The sequence below is a fragment of the Fragaria vesca genome, linkage group LG7 (genome assembly GCF_000184155.1).
Source record: "Fragaria vesca subsp. vesca linkage group LG7, FraVesHawaii_1.0, whole genome shotgun sequence".
Taxonomy (NCBI): domain Eukaryota; kingdom Viridiplantae; phylum Streptophyta; class Magnoliopsida; order Rosales; family Rosaceae; genus Fragaria; species Fragaria vesca.
The window spans coordinates 12,291,196-12,312,123 of NC_020497.1; the positions used below are offsets into that span (position 1 = coordinate 12,291,196).

At 38.0% G+C, this 20,928-nt stretch overlaps 1 protein-coding gene across 1 annotated transcript; it reads right to left on the reverse strand.

The window, feature by feature from the left end:
• Window positions 1-12,365: 12,365 nt before the first annotated feature.
• LOC101311035 (secologanin synthase-like) lies at window positions 12,366-16,541 on the reverse strand. Its single transcript, XM_004307155.1, has 5 exons — window positions 15,910-16,541; window positions 14,485-14,702; window positions 14,040-14,284; window positions 13,361-13,751; window positions 12,366-13,020 (listed from the first exon to the last, which is right to left on the reverse strand). Exons 1-5 carry the CDS (start codon window positions 16,259-16,261, stop codon window positions 12,595-12,597), a joined length of 1,632 nt encoding a protein of 543 aa, XP_004307203.1. The 5' UTR covers window positions 16,262-16,541; the 3' UTR covers window positions 12,366-12,594.
• Between the last annotated feature and the right edge of the window lie 4,387 nt (window positions 16,542-20,928).

Below are 20,928 nucleotides of genomic sequence, written 5' to 3' on the forward strand. Positions count from 1 at the left end.
CTTTAGTCGACGAAACATTTAAGATATTCATCAGCTAAAGTATGTAATAAAAAATTAAAAAAATAACTATAGCCGACGAAATATAGTCTGTTTCGTCGGCTAAAGTTTCGTCGGCTTTAGAAGGGTTTAGCCGACGAAACATGTCATAATTCGTTGGCTAAACCTTATAAAAAAAATTAAAAATACTATAGCCGACGAATATCTTACATGTTTCGTTGGCTATAAGTCCATTCCAGTAAAAAAAAAACCCGAAATTTCTAAATTACCATTCCAAGCAACTTGCAAAATACACTAAAACAATTCCATATAACCAACAACAAGCATATCCTCTATTTCTATATCATCATCGGCCTTCATGAATAAGCCAAGTTGCTCCACGGGATTACTGCTTCCCTACAGTTTGAAACTACCAATAGCTCATTATGAAAATGCTCAGGGCTGGTTTCCTCGATGTAATGTGGTAAATGATCATCGTCACCAGCCCTAAACATTTCTAGATCTTCCATGAAACGACTGTTCTCATTGATTTCAACAGTCTTTTCCATCTGCGCAACGAGATTTTTGTCAGCTGACTTATTAAGAATCTAAGATGCTTCCCTTCAGAATGATCTTTCTATACTTACCATTTGCAATGCCTGGCGAGCAACTTCTCTCTCTAGTTCCCTTTGCCTTCTAGCTTCAGCTGCAGCTTCTGCTTCAGCCTTTTTTCGAGCTTCTTCTGCAGCTCTGGCCTCGGCTTGCAAGCGTGCTTTTTCTAATGACATGAAGTAAATATGATATTTAAATACCTTTCACCCCTCAAAATGAACTTCATCATACGAAATACTTATATCAAATAACTATAGAAAGCACACCTTCTTTACGCCTCCTTTCAAGTTCCTCCCTCTCAATTCACAGTTTTTCTGGATCCAACTTATCACCCTGGACCAAAAATAAGAAGATACTTAACCAATCACAAACGTAAGATGCAAAACAAAAACAAAGCAAAAAAGACAAAAAGAAGAGCATTTGGATGCCAAGTCAGGTAGCGGTTACAAACCTTTTCAAGTAGTGCCTTCTCCTTCGCTTTAAATATTGTGTCTGCAAACCGATTCCTTAATAAAGCTGAACGGTAGCGCTCTTGAGGGGAGACCTGCCTCTCGGGTGGAGCACTCTCCTCTACGATGTCACAGCACGAGTTGTAAGATGATGCGCCGAAATTAAGAGCAGATATTTTTGTGATGATTTTCATGCTTACCCTCTTGGCGTTCACCCTCCTCAACAGAAATTGGTTTAGACGGAGATTTCTGTTCGATCGGGACAACCCCATTGATTGGATCTACAAAAGATAAATGATAGTTTCAAGGAAGAAATAAAACAAACACCAAGAATAACAACTCCAGAATAAATCCTCGAAACTCACCATTGCCAATTTCAGAACCACCTGGATCACTTCTCTTCGGTTCTGAATTTGCTTCAGAACTAAGCTTTTCTTGCCAAAGGAATATGTAAGATAAAATGTTAGAAATGATATGAGAGAGCAAGAGAGAGAGGGAGGGAGGAAGGAAGCAGATTCCAACGACCCACAAACAAATACTGCCAAACAAGCAGAAGTAGTGTACAATTATGATATACCTTTCCTCCACTAAATGTAGGTGAAAAGAGTTACCTTTTGATGGGTGGAAGTGAAAACGAAGATGAGGAAGATAGTGAGGACGGTGAAGAGGAGGAGGGATCGGGGCTGGAGCAGAACAGAGATGGCTCGAGGAGGCGGTGGAGGCTGCGGAGCGTGGTGAGGGCTCGAGGAGGCGGTGGTGGGTTTTCTAGGGTTTTTTGGACGGCTGTGGAGGCTGTCGAGCGCTGGGTTTAAAATTTCGTCGGCTAAACCTGTGAAATTCGTCGGCTAAAGTAATGAAATTTATCGGCTATAGTACTTTTTATTTAATATTTTCAATTTATTTGTTGTATTTTATTTTATTAACTATAGCCGACGAATTTTCAATAATATCGTCGGCTATAGTACTTTTTATACATTCGGCACATTGTGATTGTGATGATCAAACTTGAGAAACGAAAATCCGATCGTCAGATCTGACCATCATGATAAAATACATGTATGGGAAAAAATTCAACTTGATCCGACAAGGTTAAGGGCTCGATCCGGACGGTCAATCCCGTAAGTCAAACCCCTAAACGCACAGAAGAGGTTATTGGACCATCTCAATTACGTATTTTGGCCAGACCTTCAACTGAAAATAGTTTCAAATCGATGAGACGCAACAAGTCGTATAAAAATTTCAAGGAAAAAACCACCGAAGATAGGGTTACCCATAAGGAGAAAGAATATAAAATTGCATTGACCGCAACTATTGGCACCGAGACTTTACCGGAATACCGTGATTTTTCAACCGTAGACGTATTTCACCATTCTGGTCACATCTTATTTCACGACTTTTTTACGTTTGAAGGTTCTACGTATAGTTTGTTTTTGAACGGAACATTTACTTGGTAAACAAGTTATACAACATTAGTAGGCATGTTGTGATTGTGATGATCAAACTTGAGAAACGAAAATCTGACCGTTAGATCTGACCATCATGATAAAATACATGTATGGGAAAAAATTCAACTTGATCTGACAAGGTTAAGGGCTCGATCCGGACGGTCAATCCCATAAGTCAAACCTCTAAACGCACGGAAAAGGTCATTTGACTGTCTAAATTACGTATTTTGGCCGGACCTTCAACTGCAAATAGTTTCAAATCGATGAGACGCAACAAGTCGTATGTTAGGGTATTCGTCGGCTAAGGTTTAGGGTTTAGGGTTTAGCCGACGAAATATTAGAGTATTCGTCGGCTAAACTTTTATATAGACGTCGGCTAAAGTTCACAGACTATAGCCGACGAAAAAATTTCTTTAGGCTACAGTTGACCATAGTAGACGAAAATTTTAATTAGCCGACAAAGGAAAATTTCGTCGGCTAACGTGGGCTTTAGCCGACGAAAAAATAATTCGTCAGTCTGTTTTTTTATTTTTGTCGGCTAAAGCCTTTCTTCTAGTAGTGTAATATTTTGGTCTGTCATATTCCAATTTTTTGGATCATCTATGTCAAAAGGATATTACTCTCTTAAATTTGCAATGTGACTATCTTCATTGAGAATATTATTATTTTCCTCTATCTCACTGATTTGGCTCTATAGTGTGAGCATGTTCAACATTTTCCTCAATCTCTGCCTCTTCAATATCATGATCATTATTTTACTCAATCTCTGCCTCTTCAACATCATGATCATTATTTTCCTCGAATCTCTGTCTTTTCAACATGATGATCATTCACCACCTGCTCTGCTTCTTTTTTGTTCCAACTAAAATACTTATTAATAGAACCAACTTGAGGTTTATGTAGAGCTTCTCTCCTCTTTTCTGTTTTCTTTTTTGGGACCCCACACGTGAACCTTCTAACTGGAGCCATGATAAAATACTGTGTTTTTCAAAAATCTGGACATCAATATGAAATCAAAGTGTATGATTTTCAAAATCTAGATATCATACGTCCAAACATAGCATATACAAACAATTCAAAGAGGATGTGATTATGTGAAACTTCAAATTCAGTATCATCATATATTCATATTCAATGTTCAACTAATCAAATCGAGAAACATAAGGGACTTCCTTTGATTCTGTGTCAGACTTTGTTGTTGATGAAAGTAAAAGATATGACATATACAGCCATATAACAAGATTAAAGATTAACTATCACTCTTTGTTCACTAATCAAGATGAACTACGGAATCTAACCTGTAAAAGATGGTCAAACATTTGTCTTTCCCTCGATACCTAGAAGTATTAGGATTCCTAATACAAACATTCCATATTTGAGATCTCGAATGACTACATACAGCCAGGGTTGCAATTACACCAATAGACGATAACCTTGGGGTAATAAGTGGTGCCTAAGGGTAAAAAGATCACTCCCAAGCGCGAATGTCACCTTGCATGCACAAAATATCACAATCTCATCGCACAATGGGGTATACATGACACTTGAGGGTTTAAGCTCATGCCCATTGTGATCGAGTTAGTTGGGGTTGCTCCTCATCACCCACTCTGAGTCCGCTCAGCATTCCCTTTCGCACAACAATTTTCGATCGGATCCACATCCAAGCAAGGAAAATTCTTTGATCGCGAAGTTGAGGGACTCCTCGGGGGTCTAACAAGAGACCCATTCGCATACAAACGCTTAGCGAGCGAGCGCTTTTCATGCATAACTTTCACTTAAACTCCCCAACCAAGTCATTCTCCCTAGATGGGGACTTGGGGGGACTTGTTGGTGGGAACCACGCCAAGCACTCTAGCTAAGCCATGTGCATGCGTCTTATCCCATTAGCACAACGCCAGGCATCTCTCGGCCGTACATGTGGACGCACGGGTATGACTTGATCTGAAGCGAGCGCCTTAAGCCTCTTTCAGAAGAGCGCGAGGACAGCTATCCATAATAGCTGGCATCCTCAAACCAGTGCAAAGCTCTCGCATCTGTGCCTTTAAATAAGGGTCTCGCCCTACTCTCCAAATTGGACTTCTCCATTCTCCATTGTCCATTACCAATTGTCCACAAATGACAGACTTGAGCGTTGGAGGGGGTTGGCCGGATCCGTCCAGGTGCCTATCTAACCTCGTTGTTCTCTTGCAGGTCACCCCATAAATCTCCAACTCAGACAAGTCCCCTCTCAAACGGTTCTACATCCGTTCGACATCTTTTCTCTCTACCCCAAATTTTCATCATTAACAATCCACCCCAGTGCAAGTAGGAGGCAATTTTCATTTCACCTCTTGTTTGTTTTTCTTGCTACAGCCTTTCAATAGAACTGATAGTCAAAAAGCCAAGCATTCAGACTAAAACAGAACATCACTAAATCTTGATGTGGGGTGCATGGAGAGAGCGAAATCGTCCATACTGAAATCAGGCCCGTCCTTGAGGGGAGGCTTGAGAGACCGCCACTTCAGGCACCACAAATTCGAGTGTACAAAAAAAAAAATTATATATATGTACATGTATATAATTTTCATAAAAGAACTTAGATTTTTTCTTCTTTCTCGGTTTCTCGCGTTTATTATACTCAACCAATATTAGAATACTTCATAAATTCATATTCAAGATTGCACATTTATTGTGTTTATTTGTATCTTGTAATTGGCAATTTTTTTTTTTCTTTTGCAACGGACATTATTTTGTTTTTTATTTTATTTTTGGTATGACCGTTAAATGACACCATTCTCAGGATTCGCCTTAGGTCTTCAAATTTCAGGTTCAACCCTGTCTGAAAAGGGCAAAGGAAAATTGCAGAAACCAGAGTAGGTAACATATATACCCAACAGAAAGAAGCGAGGTAGCTAGCAACAACTAACATATAACAATTAGATCATAACTAACATATAACAAGTTCTGTTAATATTCCGCTAATTGTTGTAAAACAAAATGAATAGATTGAGAAAGGAGAGAAATAACCAAGAAAATGAGAGAATATATGTGTATTATTGAGTAGGGAACCATCTCTTATACAGAGATGAGGCCATGATGTAAATTACAATAACAACCTTAGTCGGCTAATTACAAGAATGCCCACTAAGTAATAACTATTTACAACACTCCCCCTTGGGTATTCTCTGTCATTAGCTTCCCCTAATATGTGCTTCGGTGTTGCCTCATCAAAACCTTGCCAGGTAATAAAAACCCTATGGGACAAAAACAATCCTGGTCGAAGGAGAAAAGAGTACAACGCACAAGTAGCAGTGATAGTCAGAACCCTTGATTTCGGTGAAACGGTTTAGTCTAGACATAAGATGTGAGTCTGTGGGAGATATATGCATAATAGTTGCTATACCAAAACCTTGCCCGGTAAACCCAGTGGGACAAACCCGTGGTCGAAGGGAAAAGATGAGCAAATGCATATATTTCAAATAAAGGCATCTTCAAGATGAAGCATCAGCAAGGTGACCAATTACATGTGTGCCTCATTAAAACCTTGCTAGGTAACAAAACCCAGTGGGACAAAATAACCCTGGATGAAGGACAAAAAGAGTACACAATGGTCAAGAGTATGCTTTAGGATACTCCCCCTAATATTGACTCCCCCTGAAAACTACACACTAGGTAAAACTACTACATTGATCATGCTTCTTGAATAACTTAATAGTCAGCATGATTTAAAGAGGTTTTTGTTTCATATACCTCTAAGATTATTGTATTCCCTATAGTAAAGACATAACCAGTTGGGAATAAGCCTTGTGTGGGTTTACATAACCCATGTCAGCATATTTAACAAGGCAAACATTATTCTAAGGATCATAGGCGGTTGATCCATTCCATGATGCTTAGGGATAGAATGAGCCATTTTCTGTCATACATTTAAAGTAACGGAAAATTGTCTTTTATGCCATTTTACGGAGGCAGCGTGTTGGCGCAGAGCTATATCTAGCTAACAAATTCACATCAGATGAGATGTCCGGTCAATGTCATTTAACCAAGTACAATAATGCGCCTATTATACTTAGATATGAGTCTTCTTGCCTCAATATCTCTTCGTTATTATCTGCACGATAATACGAGTGTCTTTAGACCTCGGACGACTATAGGTGTGCTTAAATACTTTGTTTTATCCTCATCAAAGTATCTTAACATCTTCTAGATTTAATTTGATTGATGGACCAAATTCCATCTGCACTTTGCACGACTTCAGGTCGACAAAATAATATTTGGTCTCCTAAAGTCATTCATCTCAAACTCCGATTTCATATGTTTTGCAATTTCCTTAATCTCTTCAAGAGTATCAGTCAAATTCATGTCATTGACATAAATTACCACAAATTACAAACCCGGAATTTGTTTCCTTAAAACACGCATGAGCATAGTTCATTTGTTCATATATCCCACCCCAAACAAATATTCACTTAGACGGTTATACCAACTTAGTCTGGATTGTTTGAACCCTAAAGTGAACTACTCTAGCAAATGGAGAGTATGTTCTATGGTCTAGAATTATTTGCATTGGGTAACAGAAGTCCTTCGGAAAACTTCATGTATATCTCTATATTCAGATCCCTATAGAGATAAGTTGTTACCACATTCATAGGCTGCTTATTTAGTTATTTGGAAACTACCAAACTGATAAGGGAGTGGAACGTTATGACGTCCATTACGGGAAAGTATGTCTCCTCGTAATCAATCGCAAGGCGTTGAGAAAATCCTTGCGCCACTAAACGAGACTTATATCACAATCTCGTTTTTCTCATTACGCTTCTTTACAAATACTCATCTAAACAATATAGGTTTAACATGGGTAGGTGTGGGAACAACAGGCCGATAACACCTTTCTCTTAGTTAAGGAATCTGATTTGATCTGGATTGTTTCTTTCCTTTTTAGCCAGTCGTCTTGTCGTTAAGATCTATTAACGAAGCAAGGTTCGCCATCATCGCTTATTATAAATTCGGTGGCCACCGCAAATGCAAACATATCATCGATGATGTCACATCCCAGGACTCATTCCGCCGTAACACGATATTGTCCGCTTTGGGCCCACCGGCCCTCACGGTTTTGTTTCCGGCAGCTCAGGAGCAGCTTCCCAGTAGGTCACCCATCCTGGGATTGCTCTAGCATCAACATGCTTAACCTCGGAGTACCCATCCCCTCCGAAGCCGCTGAGCCACCAAAAGGCCTCATATTAGATTGGATGTGGGCATGTACATATACAGCACATAACCCCTCTCCGTTTGGCCGATGTGGGATATTACAATCCACCCCCCTTGGGAGTCCGACGCCCTCGTCGGCACACTCGCACCGCACGGCAGAGTGGCTCTGATACCATTTGTCACATCCCAGGACCCATTCCGCCGTAACACGATATTGTCCGCTTTGGGCCCACCGGCCCTCACGGTTTTGTTTCCGGCAGCTCAGGAGCAGCTTCCCAGTAGGTCACCCATCCTGGGATTGCTCTAGCATCAACATGCTTAACCTCGGAGTACTCATCCCCTCCGAAGCCGCTGAGCCACCAAAAGGCCTCATATTAGATTGGATGTGGGCATGTACATATACAGCACATAACCCCTCTCCGTTTGGCCGATGTGGGATATTACAGATGAACTCTCATTCTGATTCAATATCTCACAAAATTTACCGAGATTTTCTATTATTGGGAGTGTGTTTAAATGTTGGAGCGTCCCCCAACTTCGTCTCTTCTAGGACGAACCCATTATCCGGATTTATCTCGTGAGTTGAATTGGTTTGAGATTGCGATGGAAAGAAGATTCATTTGTGTCAAGTTTACCCTCTTTTAGGGATAAGAATCGTTCGAACCTAATGGTCTACCTCACTTCTGGGCAGGGACTATGACTGGTTAGCTGCCATGGCCGTACCTCATCCAACTAGGATGATACGTCCTACGGGGACATTTATCCTTGCAGGTTTGCAGCAGGTATATATGATCTCGTCACTTTAACTAGATCTAGTGAAGTGTCTAGCGTATTATGGGCTACACTACGTAGATTTAGGATTCTTTGCACTTTAACTAGAAGTAGAATTCTTCGCACTTTAATTTCACATGTGCGGTTTGAAGATCAAGATGAAACATTCTACAGGTCGTTCATCAGGAACTCTCACATTCTTATCTCCCCCTAACGGCGGGAAAACTGTCTCATCAAAACGACGACCGTAAATCTAGCGGTATAGAGATCTCCTGTCAAGGGCTCTAAGGAGCACATAATGGATAGGGTTCATAATCGACATATATGCCCATCCTTTGTTGAGAACCCAATTTTGTACATTGTGGCAGCACAATTGGCACGGAGACTGCAAACCCAAATGCATGTAAGTGCAAAAACATCAGGTTCACACCCAGTCACCAACTGTAACACGAAGTAAGACGGGTAGCAGTGGGCCTCAACTGGACCGACATGGCTGCATGCAAGATTGCATAGCCCGACTTAAACAGTAGAAGCTTGGTGCGCATTACCAAGGTTCTATATGCGAGACCATCTTAGGTTTGAACATAGGAAACTATATGTTTTACAAAACCCAAGGGATATGCAATAATCATCGAAAACCTTCCATGTAAACTCTCTGGCATTATCAAGTCTTATAGACTTTATGGGATAATCCGAGTGGTGTACCCTCTATTTTATGGGTGAGAGTTTAGCAAACACAGCATTTTTCATGTGGACAATAGTGTGACATCTGATCACTTTTGTCGATGCATCAACCAAAACCATTAATATTTAACTGGTTCGTATGGTGGTTGGATAGGTCCACGTATTTTCCCTTGCATTATGTGCATAAAGAGATAGTATATATTCTAGTCTTTGCATGTGATGGTCTAGTATTCAACATTCTTAACGAGCAGCTTGACATAATGTGTCATTAAATTATGTCATTAAAGACAGTACCCTTATTCTGAGGGAGATGCCCGTGTGATAATTGAGTTGAGAATATAATGCATCATATGTTTTTTCTGGGTGCATCAAACATCAATACTATAGCTAGTATTTGCTCAAATCATTTAGCTGCTAGCTAATAAATTTGAATATATTCAATGTACGCTTTTGGCTGCACATTCGAAGGTTATGCAAAGATATTACACCATTTTTCTGGTGGTTTCAACGTTTAAGCATTGGTTTCAATGAACTTACCTTTCGATAACGTTCTTCTGAAATGTAGAGGTATTTTGCCTCATCAGCCAGACGAGAATGCTCAGTTCCTTAATATTGATAACACATATCACTTTTGATTTAGATTCTAGGGCATTAAGCCTTTTCATTTTAATATTCTCTAATTATGATTTGCTTCAGGCAAGGAAGATGTCTACTTCAAATAGTTTCTTCTGGAGACTACCAATTAACATGATAAAAGCTACCGATGTTATCATGTCTGGTGAATTTTGGAATGAAACTTCAAGTTTCTTAAGGGGGTTATTATCGAAACTACATGTTCGATTTATACATGAACTACTGGTTCATTTCTGAACTACCGGTTCATTTCTGAACTACCGGTTTATTTTTGAACTACCGATTCATTAGGTACATGTATTTTCAAATTATAATCATGTAGCAATTGATGATATTAATTCCATGCTACTAATTTAGCATAGTGAATATGTCACGTAACTATGTGTAAATGCTTCTGGCAATTAACTACACATTAAATATGGTGAATATATTAACAACAACCATTATGAGAAAGTATTTGGAGAGTCTTATAGACATACATAATGACTAGGTATGAAAAACCAGTGTCATTAGATTATTTTCCTTTTGTTTGATTCTGCTGGACCGAAGGAATTGACTATAATTAAAGTGAAATAAATAAACCTAGCCTCTACATACTTTACAAGCCTATGGGGCATAATCTGAGAGGTATGCTAGGCTTCTAGGTCCCGTAGAGGGATAGTAGGCCTACTGGGCTAAGAATGGTCTACCAAGAAATGCAATGTTATTAATTAACCCTTTCGGTAACTCTAATTGTATACGACCAGGTAAGCCATGATGAGGTGGTGGAGCGAGGCTCACTTAAGTACACATCCTCAAAAGTACTTGCCTAGACATTGCATCTAACTGGGTGAGCCTAGTTTGAAAAGAGTTATAATCATTGTCATGGACTTAAGGCGGCACATGACGAGCTTATGTTCTAGCCTTGCAGCTTACGTTGAGCTTATGGCTCAATTTCATATATATTCATGTTTGATTTAATCTTCTGACTTAACATCATTAATATTCACCAATGTAACATAAACCAGTGCAATATATGTTATTAAATCATAACAGACAAACTTAATGTGAAAGTAATTATATGAAACTGAAATAAATTAAATTATAACGGAAACAATTTAATTCTCATTAACATAATGTATATGCAATAAAATTGGTATTTACTGAACCAATAAATGTCAATAACGTAGCGGTTACTTGCAAAACTAACTTATTTGCATCACCAATTGCTTCTGGCATTAATGTGTCATTACATATTCAAAATAATTATCAATTTAAACGATAACATAATTGAGAATTAATTGAACAAAACTGACATGATTTGAATTTGGTAACCGACATTAAATTTATGGCATAAATTACTAAATAAATATCATTTATGCAGCGGTTAAGTACCAAATGCAATAAGTTCAAATCTCATTAATGCTTCTAGCATTACACATAAGTATTAAATTAGATAAATGCTTCTGACATAACGTTTATGTAACAATCGCGTAATTAAAACCCAAAATTCATGCTTCTAGCATAATCTAGCATAATGAATTATAATGACATTATTCAAATTGGTGTAACCATAACGTTTCTATCATAAATTGTGCAATAATAAATTGTGCAATAATTTGGCCCATAATGCTTGTACCATAATGTATGGGTTATAACTTGGTAAATGTTTCTGGCATTAATTACATGCCCTTAAATGACATTGAATTTGACACAATTCAAATCAGTAACTGACAAAACGTATATGTTAATTTATACGTAAATAACATAATCAGTGTTATGCGTCATTATTCAAATGACGTTACATTTCTAAACGGATTTTATTCAAACCTCATTAAGAGCAATATTAATTCATTTGTATTACTAAATGACATTAAATGCTTCGAGCATAATGGATAATCCATACTTGTAACATTTCTTACCAATTACCAAATTAATGGTACTACCATGATGGTTATGAGCATTACTTCCGGAATGCATGAGGATTAAAGTTTAGATATCATTACTCATGAGCGACAAAACTTTTGCGTTGATCCATTTTGCCTTCTTGTCTGCACTACTAGGCAGGTGGAGATGACTAATTCTAATGGCTATTGGCCGCTCCAGTGATTTACGATGTCTCCGTTATCACTCACAAAATATGAACAAGTTTATATTAGAGATCTATATGTATCAACCAAATAAACTAATAAAATAAATTTGGTGTTCACACATCGTAGGCAGATTTTTCAATATGCAACCAAAGGCAATGGGTTCATGCTTCATGGTGATTTGTTCATCATATAATCAAGGCTAGCAAATATGAATTACAATTAAGATAAGAAAACGTTACTCATTACAGAACGGATAATCTCCATCTTTTATGTGTAGAACTGTGAAGGTCATTTGTGGAGCTACTTAGCCAATCCAAGAACTTGGTTAAATAATGATCCTCATATGGTTGACCACCGATTTCAGAGCTTTCCATGTCAACGTAGAGCGAATTCGATGAATCAAATTGAAAGATCATCCTTTGCTTTTAAGCTTCACATGCAACATAAAACAAGATAATGTTAGAACTATTCGTGCTGATAACGTGTTATAAAACAAAAAGAATAGATTGAGAAAGGAGAGAAACAACCAAGAAAATGAGAGAATATGTGTGTATTATTGAGTAGGGAACCATCTCTTATATAGAGATGAGGCCATGATGTAAATTACAATAACAACCCTAGTCGGCTAATTACAAGAATGCCCACTAAGTAATAACTATTTACAACACTAATGACATATATAATCATCAGTATATAGCTGTTTGTAACATGCAACTTTCTTAATACATGGCAACAAAATGAACTTTATCTTACACAGCAATGCAGTTACCGTTTATGCAAGATAATATGTGCACCATATTGTGGTTGAGTCGTTATAATAGTCATTGGACCATGAATATAGGACGGGGAAAGCTCAAATGTGAAGCTATGTAACATCAAGGACAACGCCATTTTTGCTTCCATCAAACCAAAGTTTTGTCCGATGCATATTCGAGGACCCCATCCGAATGGGATATATGAAACCTGACCCTTCGTTGCCTTTGAAATTCCTTCTGAAAACCTCTGTGGGTTGAATTCATTTGCATCTTCACCCCATAGTGTTTGGTCTCGCTGAATGAGGAAAATTGGTAACGATAACTGCACTCCAGATGGGAGTAATAAATTTCCGAGCTGTGTTTCCTTCTGAACAGCTCGAGTCATCATAGGTACTGGGGGATATAACCTCAGAACCTCATATATGATCATGGTGACCTGTGTCATGTTGATCAGTCATCCATTAGTCTCATAAAATCCAGAATTACATGTCTAACAGAGTTAACATTTCACTTACATAACACATTTCCTTCATGTATATGAATCATAAGTGAAAGATATGGTGACAATCAACTACCAAGATATGATCTTCTGCATATGCTTAGTATGCTGACAGTGTGTGTGGTCAAAACGACATGGCTTTGAGATTGAGGTAGTTTTCAACATATTTTTAGCACCAAAGGTATTATTCTATAGGTCTGGACTAGGAAATAAGTGTCTGAGTCTTAAATCTTAATACTGAAATGTTAAGAAGTGCATATTCTGTAATTACACTTACAACTTTCAGGTGAATGAGCCCATCAAAATCAGGTTTGTTGCTGCCAAATACTTGTAAAACCTCTTGTCTGGCACGAGCCTGCCAATTTGGATATCTACAGAGTAAGATCATAGTCCAAGTAAGCAAGATTGAGGTAGTCTCAGCCCCAGCAAGGTAAAACAGCTTACATTCTCCTATCACCTCTTCAATGCTCATTCCGAGATTCTTGTTGCCTCCATACTGTCGAATTTCTTTCCAATTGGATTCCAGAAGTATCCCTAATAAGTCATTCTTAGCATCTTCATCACCTGCCCTTATTGCCTCTACTTTATTACTAATAATACGCTTCATTGTAGCTTCTACTTCTTTACTTATTGCCTTCATCCTCCTATTCAACTTAGTTGGCAGAAATCTACAAACAAAAATTTACATCGTCATATTAGCTGACTTAATATTCTATTTAGGTACCTAACACTGGGACCTTGATACAGATCAAACTATCTGAAACAAATTAAAGCAAAAGAATCGGATGTATCAAACTATCTCATTGACATTTTACTTTGTTTACAGAATTGGATCAAAGAAGAAAATTGTCTTATTTTATAGTGTAGAAATTTTCCACATGCCAAATCGATCTAGTTGGACTGTAGGAAAAAAAGAATCTGATTCAGTTAGCTACAGTTGATATAGATTTGATTACCTGAATCCGGGAATGTAAGCACTGAATAAGGCTTTAATCAAAAGTTCTGTTTGTTCTTTCTGGAGTTCGAAAATTGTTCTCCCTTCCTCATAACTACTACCAAATGCTGTCCTAGAAATCACATCTCCTGACAAATTTTGAAGAAAAGGCCAAATATCCAATTCACATGACCCCTCCTTGGACACCATGATCTCCCATTTGGTAATCATATCAGTGCAGCTTTGGTAAATTGCTGGCAACATATTCTAACACAAAGAAATGAGTCTATTAGAACTATTGACATTAAACATCTGAAATAAGCCTCATAGCTAGGTATAAGACATCTTAATGCTCAATCAAAAAAAAAAAAAAAAAAAAGAAACATCGGCTTAATGTCTTTAGGCTGACAACAAATATGAATATTAGCTAGAGTTTCAATTAATTAAATGACAAGTGCTGATAATACCTTTAGCTTCTCGATATGGAACGCTGGGTTAATAATCTTCCTCTGCTTAACCCATTTTTCTCCCTCGAGGTTTGCAAGACCGTATGATAGCAACTTGACAACTGGAGCAGTATGTGGTCTCCGAAAATCATCATATTTGGTCAATATTTCATTCAAATAGTCTGGGTTCATGATGGTCACCCTTGGTGTAGTACCAAACCATGTGAAAGAATTCTTACCTGCTAATTTTTTTTTTTTTTTTTGCGCTTAATTAGAATTAGAGGTACACAAGGCATCCAGTACCATTTAATAAATTAAAGCTTGTAGTAGTGAGATGACAAATTTTTTGTATGGAAAAGAAAATTAAGGAGTCACCCCCTCCCCTTTCCATAGGTTTAAAATTAACCAGCCAACATGAGCATGGCTTGATCCTGACAAGATAAAATGAATGAACACTAAACAATTACTATTGAATCAGGTCTTGATGCTTGTGCTGCTTTACTGCTTAGGAAATATGAATATCTAGCCTATCAAGCATGTCATACTAGCTATTTAAGCTTATGCCTAACATAACAATGAATAAATTTCTAAACCAGTCCACCCATTTGCAATGGTTTTTTAGGTTGAATGTTCTAGCTTTAAGATGACACCAGAATCTCCAGGTAATGCTAATTCCTTTGCATGTCATGATCTACTACAGCAAAGGGAAACATGCATGACATAACACGAGAAGGTGAAACAGATCGAGACCTTGGGACAAAAATCCATGATGTAACCAAGTATTCTATACAGTTTCACTCACATTCAGCCTCTCAAAAAACAGTTATGAGACAGAGACGATGTATGTAAATCTTTCACCAAGTTCCTCTTGGTTCTTTACTGCCATTCTTTTCTCTCGTAGGTTTGAACTCTAACTAGTGGGTGATCTATATTTGTTCAAACAGGTTCAATTACTGGCCAATCCAGTTGATAAAAGTATATATGCCAACAAGTAAAACATAATAAAATATAAAAAATAGTCAAAGACCAGTATCAAATCCATAGTGATTGTACCACAACATCTCAGTAATCAATCACTAAACAAATTAGCCATTCTTCCATATCTTCCATCTGGAAAGGAGCAGTGAGTAGATTATTTGTTATGTGTCTGGATTTCTGTTTTGCTCTTCTCTTAGCCATTTCCTCTAATCCTCTATTATATCCTTCGGTAAGCTTTTCAGAAATGGTGATGCTTTGTAGATAAGAAAACATAATTAACCTCTATGATTCTGTCTACCCAGTAATTTAGTACATAGATGACTAGTTTATTGCCTAGTTCCAACCTCTAGTTTATTGCCTAATCATATCAGCAAACAGAGAAAACAGAGACGGCCGGCTAATCCAGTTCCATTGCCTAGTTTATTGTACTCTATGCGAGGAAGGAGCATGTGAAGAAATGGCACGTACCATGTTTGGTAATGGTTTGATGAAGAAATGGCAGGACACGCGGGGCTGCATCATCGGAGAGGTTCATGGGTTTTGAACATGCTTCCTTCATCACTCTGAAGCTCTCCTTGACATCTCCAATCAAAACGCGGTACGAATTTCCGGCAAGACCTTGCTGCCTTAGACATTTTTCTAGCTTCTTTGGTTTTAACCACACCCAGTTCAGCACCCTCCATGCACATGATGAAGCTATGCTCAACAAAACAATGGACAATGCTATGATAAATGACAATTCCATTTGCCTATAACTACAAACTGCTCCCTGTAGCGCTTCTGGGATGAATGTATGAATGAAAGAGGCTAGGTGAGACATAAAGAAAGAGAGAGATTAAGCTGTTCTTCTTTGACTTGATTATGGCAGTGAGTTTCTATATAGGACTAGATTCAATGAGTAGAGAGGAGAAATTCTTAGGTAAAACAGCATCACCTGGCACATGCGCACCCAATCACCCTTTCACCCTTTGACACGTTTTTTTTTTTTTTCTACACCTGTCTTCTTCTTCTTCTTCCTCCTTTCTCCGGCGGATCTTCTTCCTTTCTCCGATCTTCTTTCCCTCTGCCCAGCCGCCGCCTCAAACCTGCAACCCCCGCCGCCGCCTCCACCGTAAAGGAAGAAGAAGCTTCGCACAGGACACGTGGTGCGTTAGCCGCACCTAAGACTCTCTCTGAGTAGAGATATACGTACTGATGATGAAGCCACCTAAACTGGTTACACGGGTTTTCTGTAAAGAAAGGCGGCTTGCCACTTTCTATTTTTTATTTCTAATGCAAAGTTAGAGCTCCCATTGCCAAAGGAATCTCAACCACAACCAGAAATTGGTATAATAAGCCAACACTTTCAGGCATATAAGAACAAAATGTAGAGGCATGTAACATTAAGGACTTTGAAGGTGGACATTGAGGTGGGCAAACTAAAATGCACATTTCTAACCCAGATTTCATAGAACAACTGCACATTTCTAAATTGTGGAGAATCCATACGTAATTAAATTTGATGTATTGTTTTGAAATTTTTTAGGCTTTGAGGAATTCTTGTTCTCCCTTGTCATTTCTTTTTATATAGAATTTATGTATCTTACAGTCTTCACAACAAAAATAGCATCGCTTCTGCATCACAACTTACCAAGTACAATGTAACAGAGCTCAAGTTGACAGGAATGAAATTACTGTGAAATTAGCATCGACTTGGGTCGTTATCAATGTTCTAAAAGGCATTAGGCGGTAGGCGGGCGGTAATCCACAACCTAGAGCCTGGACAGCCTAGGCGGGAACTAGGCGATTTGTCTTTTAAAAGATCTATTAATTAAAAATATATTTTTTATATGCTCAAATACTTGAAAACAGTTAAATTTGGATAAATTATTCAACATAAATCTTGTGAGACCCATTTATATTTATAGGATAAATTTATCCAAAATTCAACATAACTTCGTTATACATTTCTAATTCTAAACACATTATTCACTTTTATACTCTCATGCTCCCTACAATATCAATCCCACCTCAAAAAGAAAACAAATTAACCGGAGAGTTTAGTAGCCTAGGCAGGCTAGGTGGCGTCTAGGTGGGCTAGGCGGTGTTTAGGTGGCCACTTAATTGCCCAAAGCCTAGCACAAAGGCCGAGAAAAAAAGCGAGACAGCTTGTTGCAGCCTAAAGCCTAGGCGGGGACTAGACAGTGTCTTTTACAAGCCTGGTCGTTATGTAACTGTACTTCCATTATTGTTAATCTGAGCACCTACTCCCGAACAACACATCTTACGTACAGTAAAACCTTGATAAATGAATGTTCGATAGATTAATAATTTTCTCCGATCTCAACTCGGAACCAGTGTATATTACTAGGTTTCTCGCTAAATGCATAAGATAATAATTTTTTTAGAATCTCTTTAGGTCCCAAGGAATATATAAAGTAATAATTGATTAATTAATTAATTAAAAATATCACATAAAATATTAATAATTGATAAAATACATAAAAAAATTAAATAAGGTTTATAATACAAATTAAGGAAACTTATAACAATTTTAATTTCTCATTTTAGTTATTTTCAAAGTATCCATATATGGTTGTTTGAACCAGTATTTGGCAAGATCCACGTGGCAGAGTAAATGACGGCGATGACCGTGGTCCACCAATGATCATTAAAGAGTGAGCATCGTGACTCATCCTCTTGAGCCGCAGCATAACAACGTGGTTTTACTTATTGACCGCGGTTACTGACGATTGATCGTGGCTATTATTGAGCCGTGGCTATTCACGAGTTACTGTAACAGATGACAGCGGCCACAGACAATTTATCGCGGCTATTATTGAGCCGCGTCTATTCACGAATTATAGCGGCCAAGAAAGGAAAAGGAATGTCATATGCGTCATCGCAGCCATCCTTCTTTCAAATTTAAAGTTTGTCGTTGATTGAGGATCTAAAAATGGCATTGACGGAGATTATGACAAAAAAGAGCACAATCAAGAACTGTTACCAAACATGTTGCAATCAGATTGAATGTGTTTTAAAGCATGCTATCGCCGGAGTCGCTGTTACTACGATTTCGATCTTTGAATTATTTGTAATCAATATCCAATTAAAGTTGGGATCAAATCGTTTCTTTATCTATATCACTATAAAAAGGGTCATAGGATCCTTTCTAGGTCCTCGACCAAACGCTCTAGCGGTTACACCTTTTTTTTAATACAATTCAGCTTCTAAGCTTTGCACAATTACCAATCCTTTTGTGTTTATCTTATCGATCAGAGTAAATCACGGCGATGATCGTGGTCCACCAATGATTGTGACCATTAAAGAGTAAGCATCGTGACTTATCCTCTTGAGCCGCAGCGTAACAACGTGGTTTTACTTATTGACCGCGGTTACTAACGATTGATCGTGGTTATTATTGAGCTGTGGCTATTCACGAGTTATTGTAACAGATGACCGCAGCCACAGACGATTGATCGCGGCTATTATTGAGCCGCATCTATTCACGAATTATAGCGGCCAAGAAAGGAAAAGGAATGTTATATGCGTCATCGCAGCCATCCTTCTTTCAAATTTAAAGTTTGTCTTTGATTGAGGATCGAATGGCATTGACAGAGATTATGAAATAAAAGAGCGCAATCAAGAACTGTTACCAAACATGTTGCAATCAGATTGAATATGTTTTAAAGCATGTTATTGCCGGAGTCGCCGTTACTACGATTTCGATCTTTGAATTATTTGTAATCAATATCCAATTAAAGTTGGGATCAAATCCTTTTTTTTTATCTATATCACTATAAAAAGGGTCATAGGATTCTTTGTTAGAGGTCCTCGACCAAACGCTCTAGCGATTACACCTTTTTTTTTAATACAATTCAGCTTCTCAGCTTTGCACAATTACCAATCCTTTCGTGTTTATCTTATCGATTTACTTTACTGGTACTTGTCTATCTTTTCCCCGATCTACTTTATCGTTGTTTTCATACTTGCCATTTACAATCCTGTTCTTCACGTTTTCTTTAAGTTTCTTGCATTTTGTTTGTCGCACTTTACATTCCTGTACGTTTATTCGCATCACCTTCACCAGCACAACATTCACCTAGTCACACAGCACCGAGATCGGTTAGTAAGCTGATCCATGTTAAAGTCCTTGCACCCAAGGCATAGAGAATCCTGCGGCCGAGATCGAAGTCAGGTCAACGGACAATCGACTAATAAGAAGTCAGGGCAGTAGTCGACTGATCAGAAGTCAGGGCAGCGCAACACCTACAAATCAGAACAAAATCTCGCTTGGCATCCTGGCAGCGAGTTGGCATGCCATCGTATACGTCACCAAGCCAGAAGGACACGTATAGCCCAAAGAAGCCGTCGGCCCATTAACACATGGCCGAGACGATTTTTGAGCCAACAATGGTCCTTTGTTTTTTCCATGTATTATGAAAAATTTAAAGAAGCTCTTGACAAATTAAGGAAACTCTTACAACAATACCCTGTATAAAGTAATAATATTCATTTATCGATAAATGAATAAATTATTCATTTATTGACAATATAACAACTCCTCTAAAGTAATAATTTTCTATAGTTCCAACGTTATTCATTTATAGAGGTTTTACTGTAGAGAGATGCCAGAGACACAAAAATTTTATATAAAATTAAAATACCATATGATGTGGCACATGCAGCTTGACATGTCATCTCATTAGCTTTACATGCTACATCATTACATGCTGATTTCTAATTTTGACTTCATAACTCACTTTAAGGGCTAAAATAGTCCACTACCAGAAGAAAGGCTTTAGCCGACGAAAATAAAAAAACCAGCCGACGAATTTTTTTTCATCGGCTAAAGTGGACTTTAGCCGACGAATTTTTTTTCGTCGGCTAATTTAAAATTTTCGTCGGCTATCGGCTGAATAATTTTTTTCGTCGGCTATAGTCTGTGAACTTTAGCCGACGAAATTTTAAAAGTTTAGCCGACGAAATTTTTAAAAGTTTAGCCGACGAAATTTTTAAACTTTAGCCGACGAAATTTTTAAACTTTAGCCGACGAAATTTTTAAAATGTTAGCCGACGAAAAAATATAATTTCATCGGCTAAAGTGCCTTATATTTGCAGATATAGACAACAACTCATTTGAGAAAAAAAAACTATACGTAGAACCTTCAAACGCAAAAAAGTCGTGAAATAAGATATGACCAGAATGGTGAAATACGTCTACGGTTGAAAAATCACAGTATTCCGGTAAAGTCTCAGTGCCGATAGTTGACTTACCCTTATTATTCACTATGCTGCAGATTTGGCATTTGGTGTCTGATTGACTATTGTGATACCTTTCCGAAAGCGTAACGGTGCTACGAGTCAAACTCATGGCTTATGCCATGATGTGTAGGCTTTTTTGGCCATCCGAGTCCGTTTAGGGCTTCAAAATGTAGTTTTCTTATTTTCGATTAGAGTTGACCGTTTCGATCGAGCCCTTAACGTTGTCGAATCCAGTTGAATTTT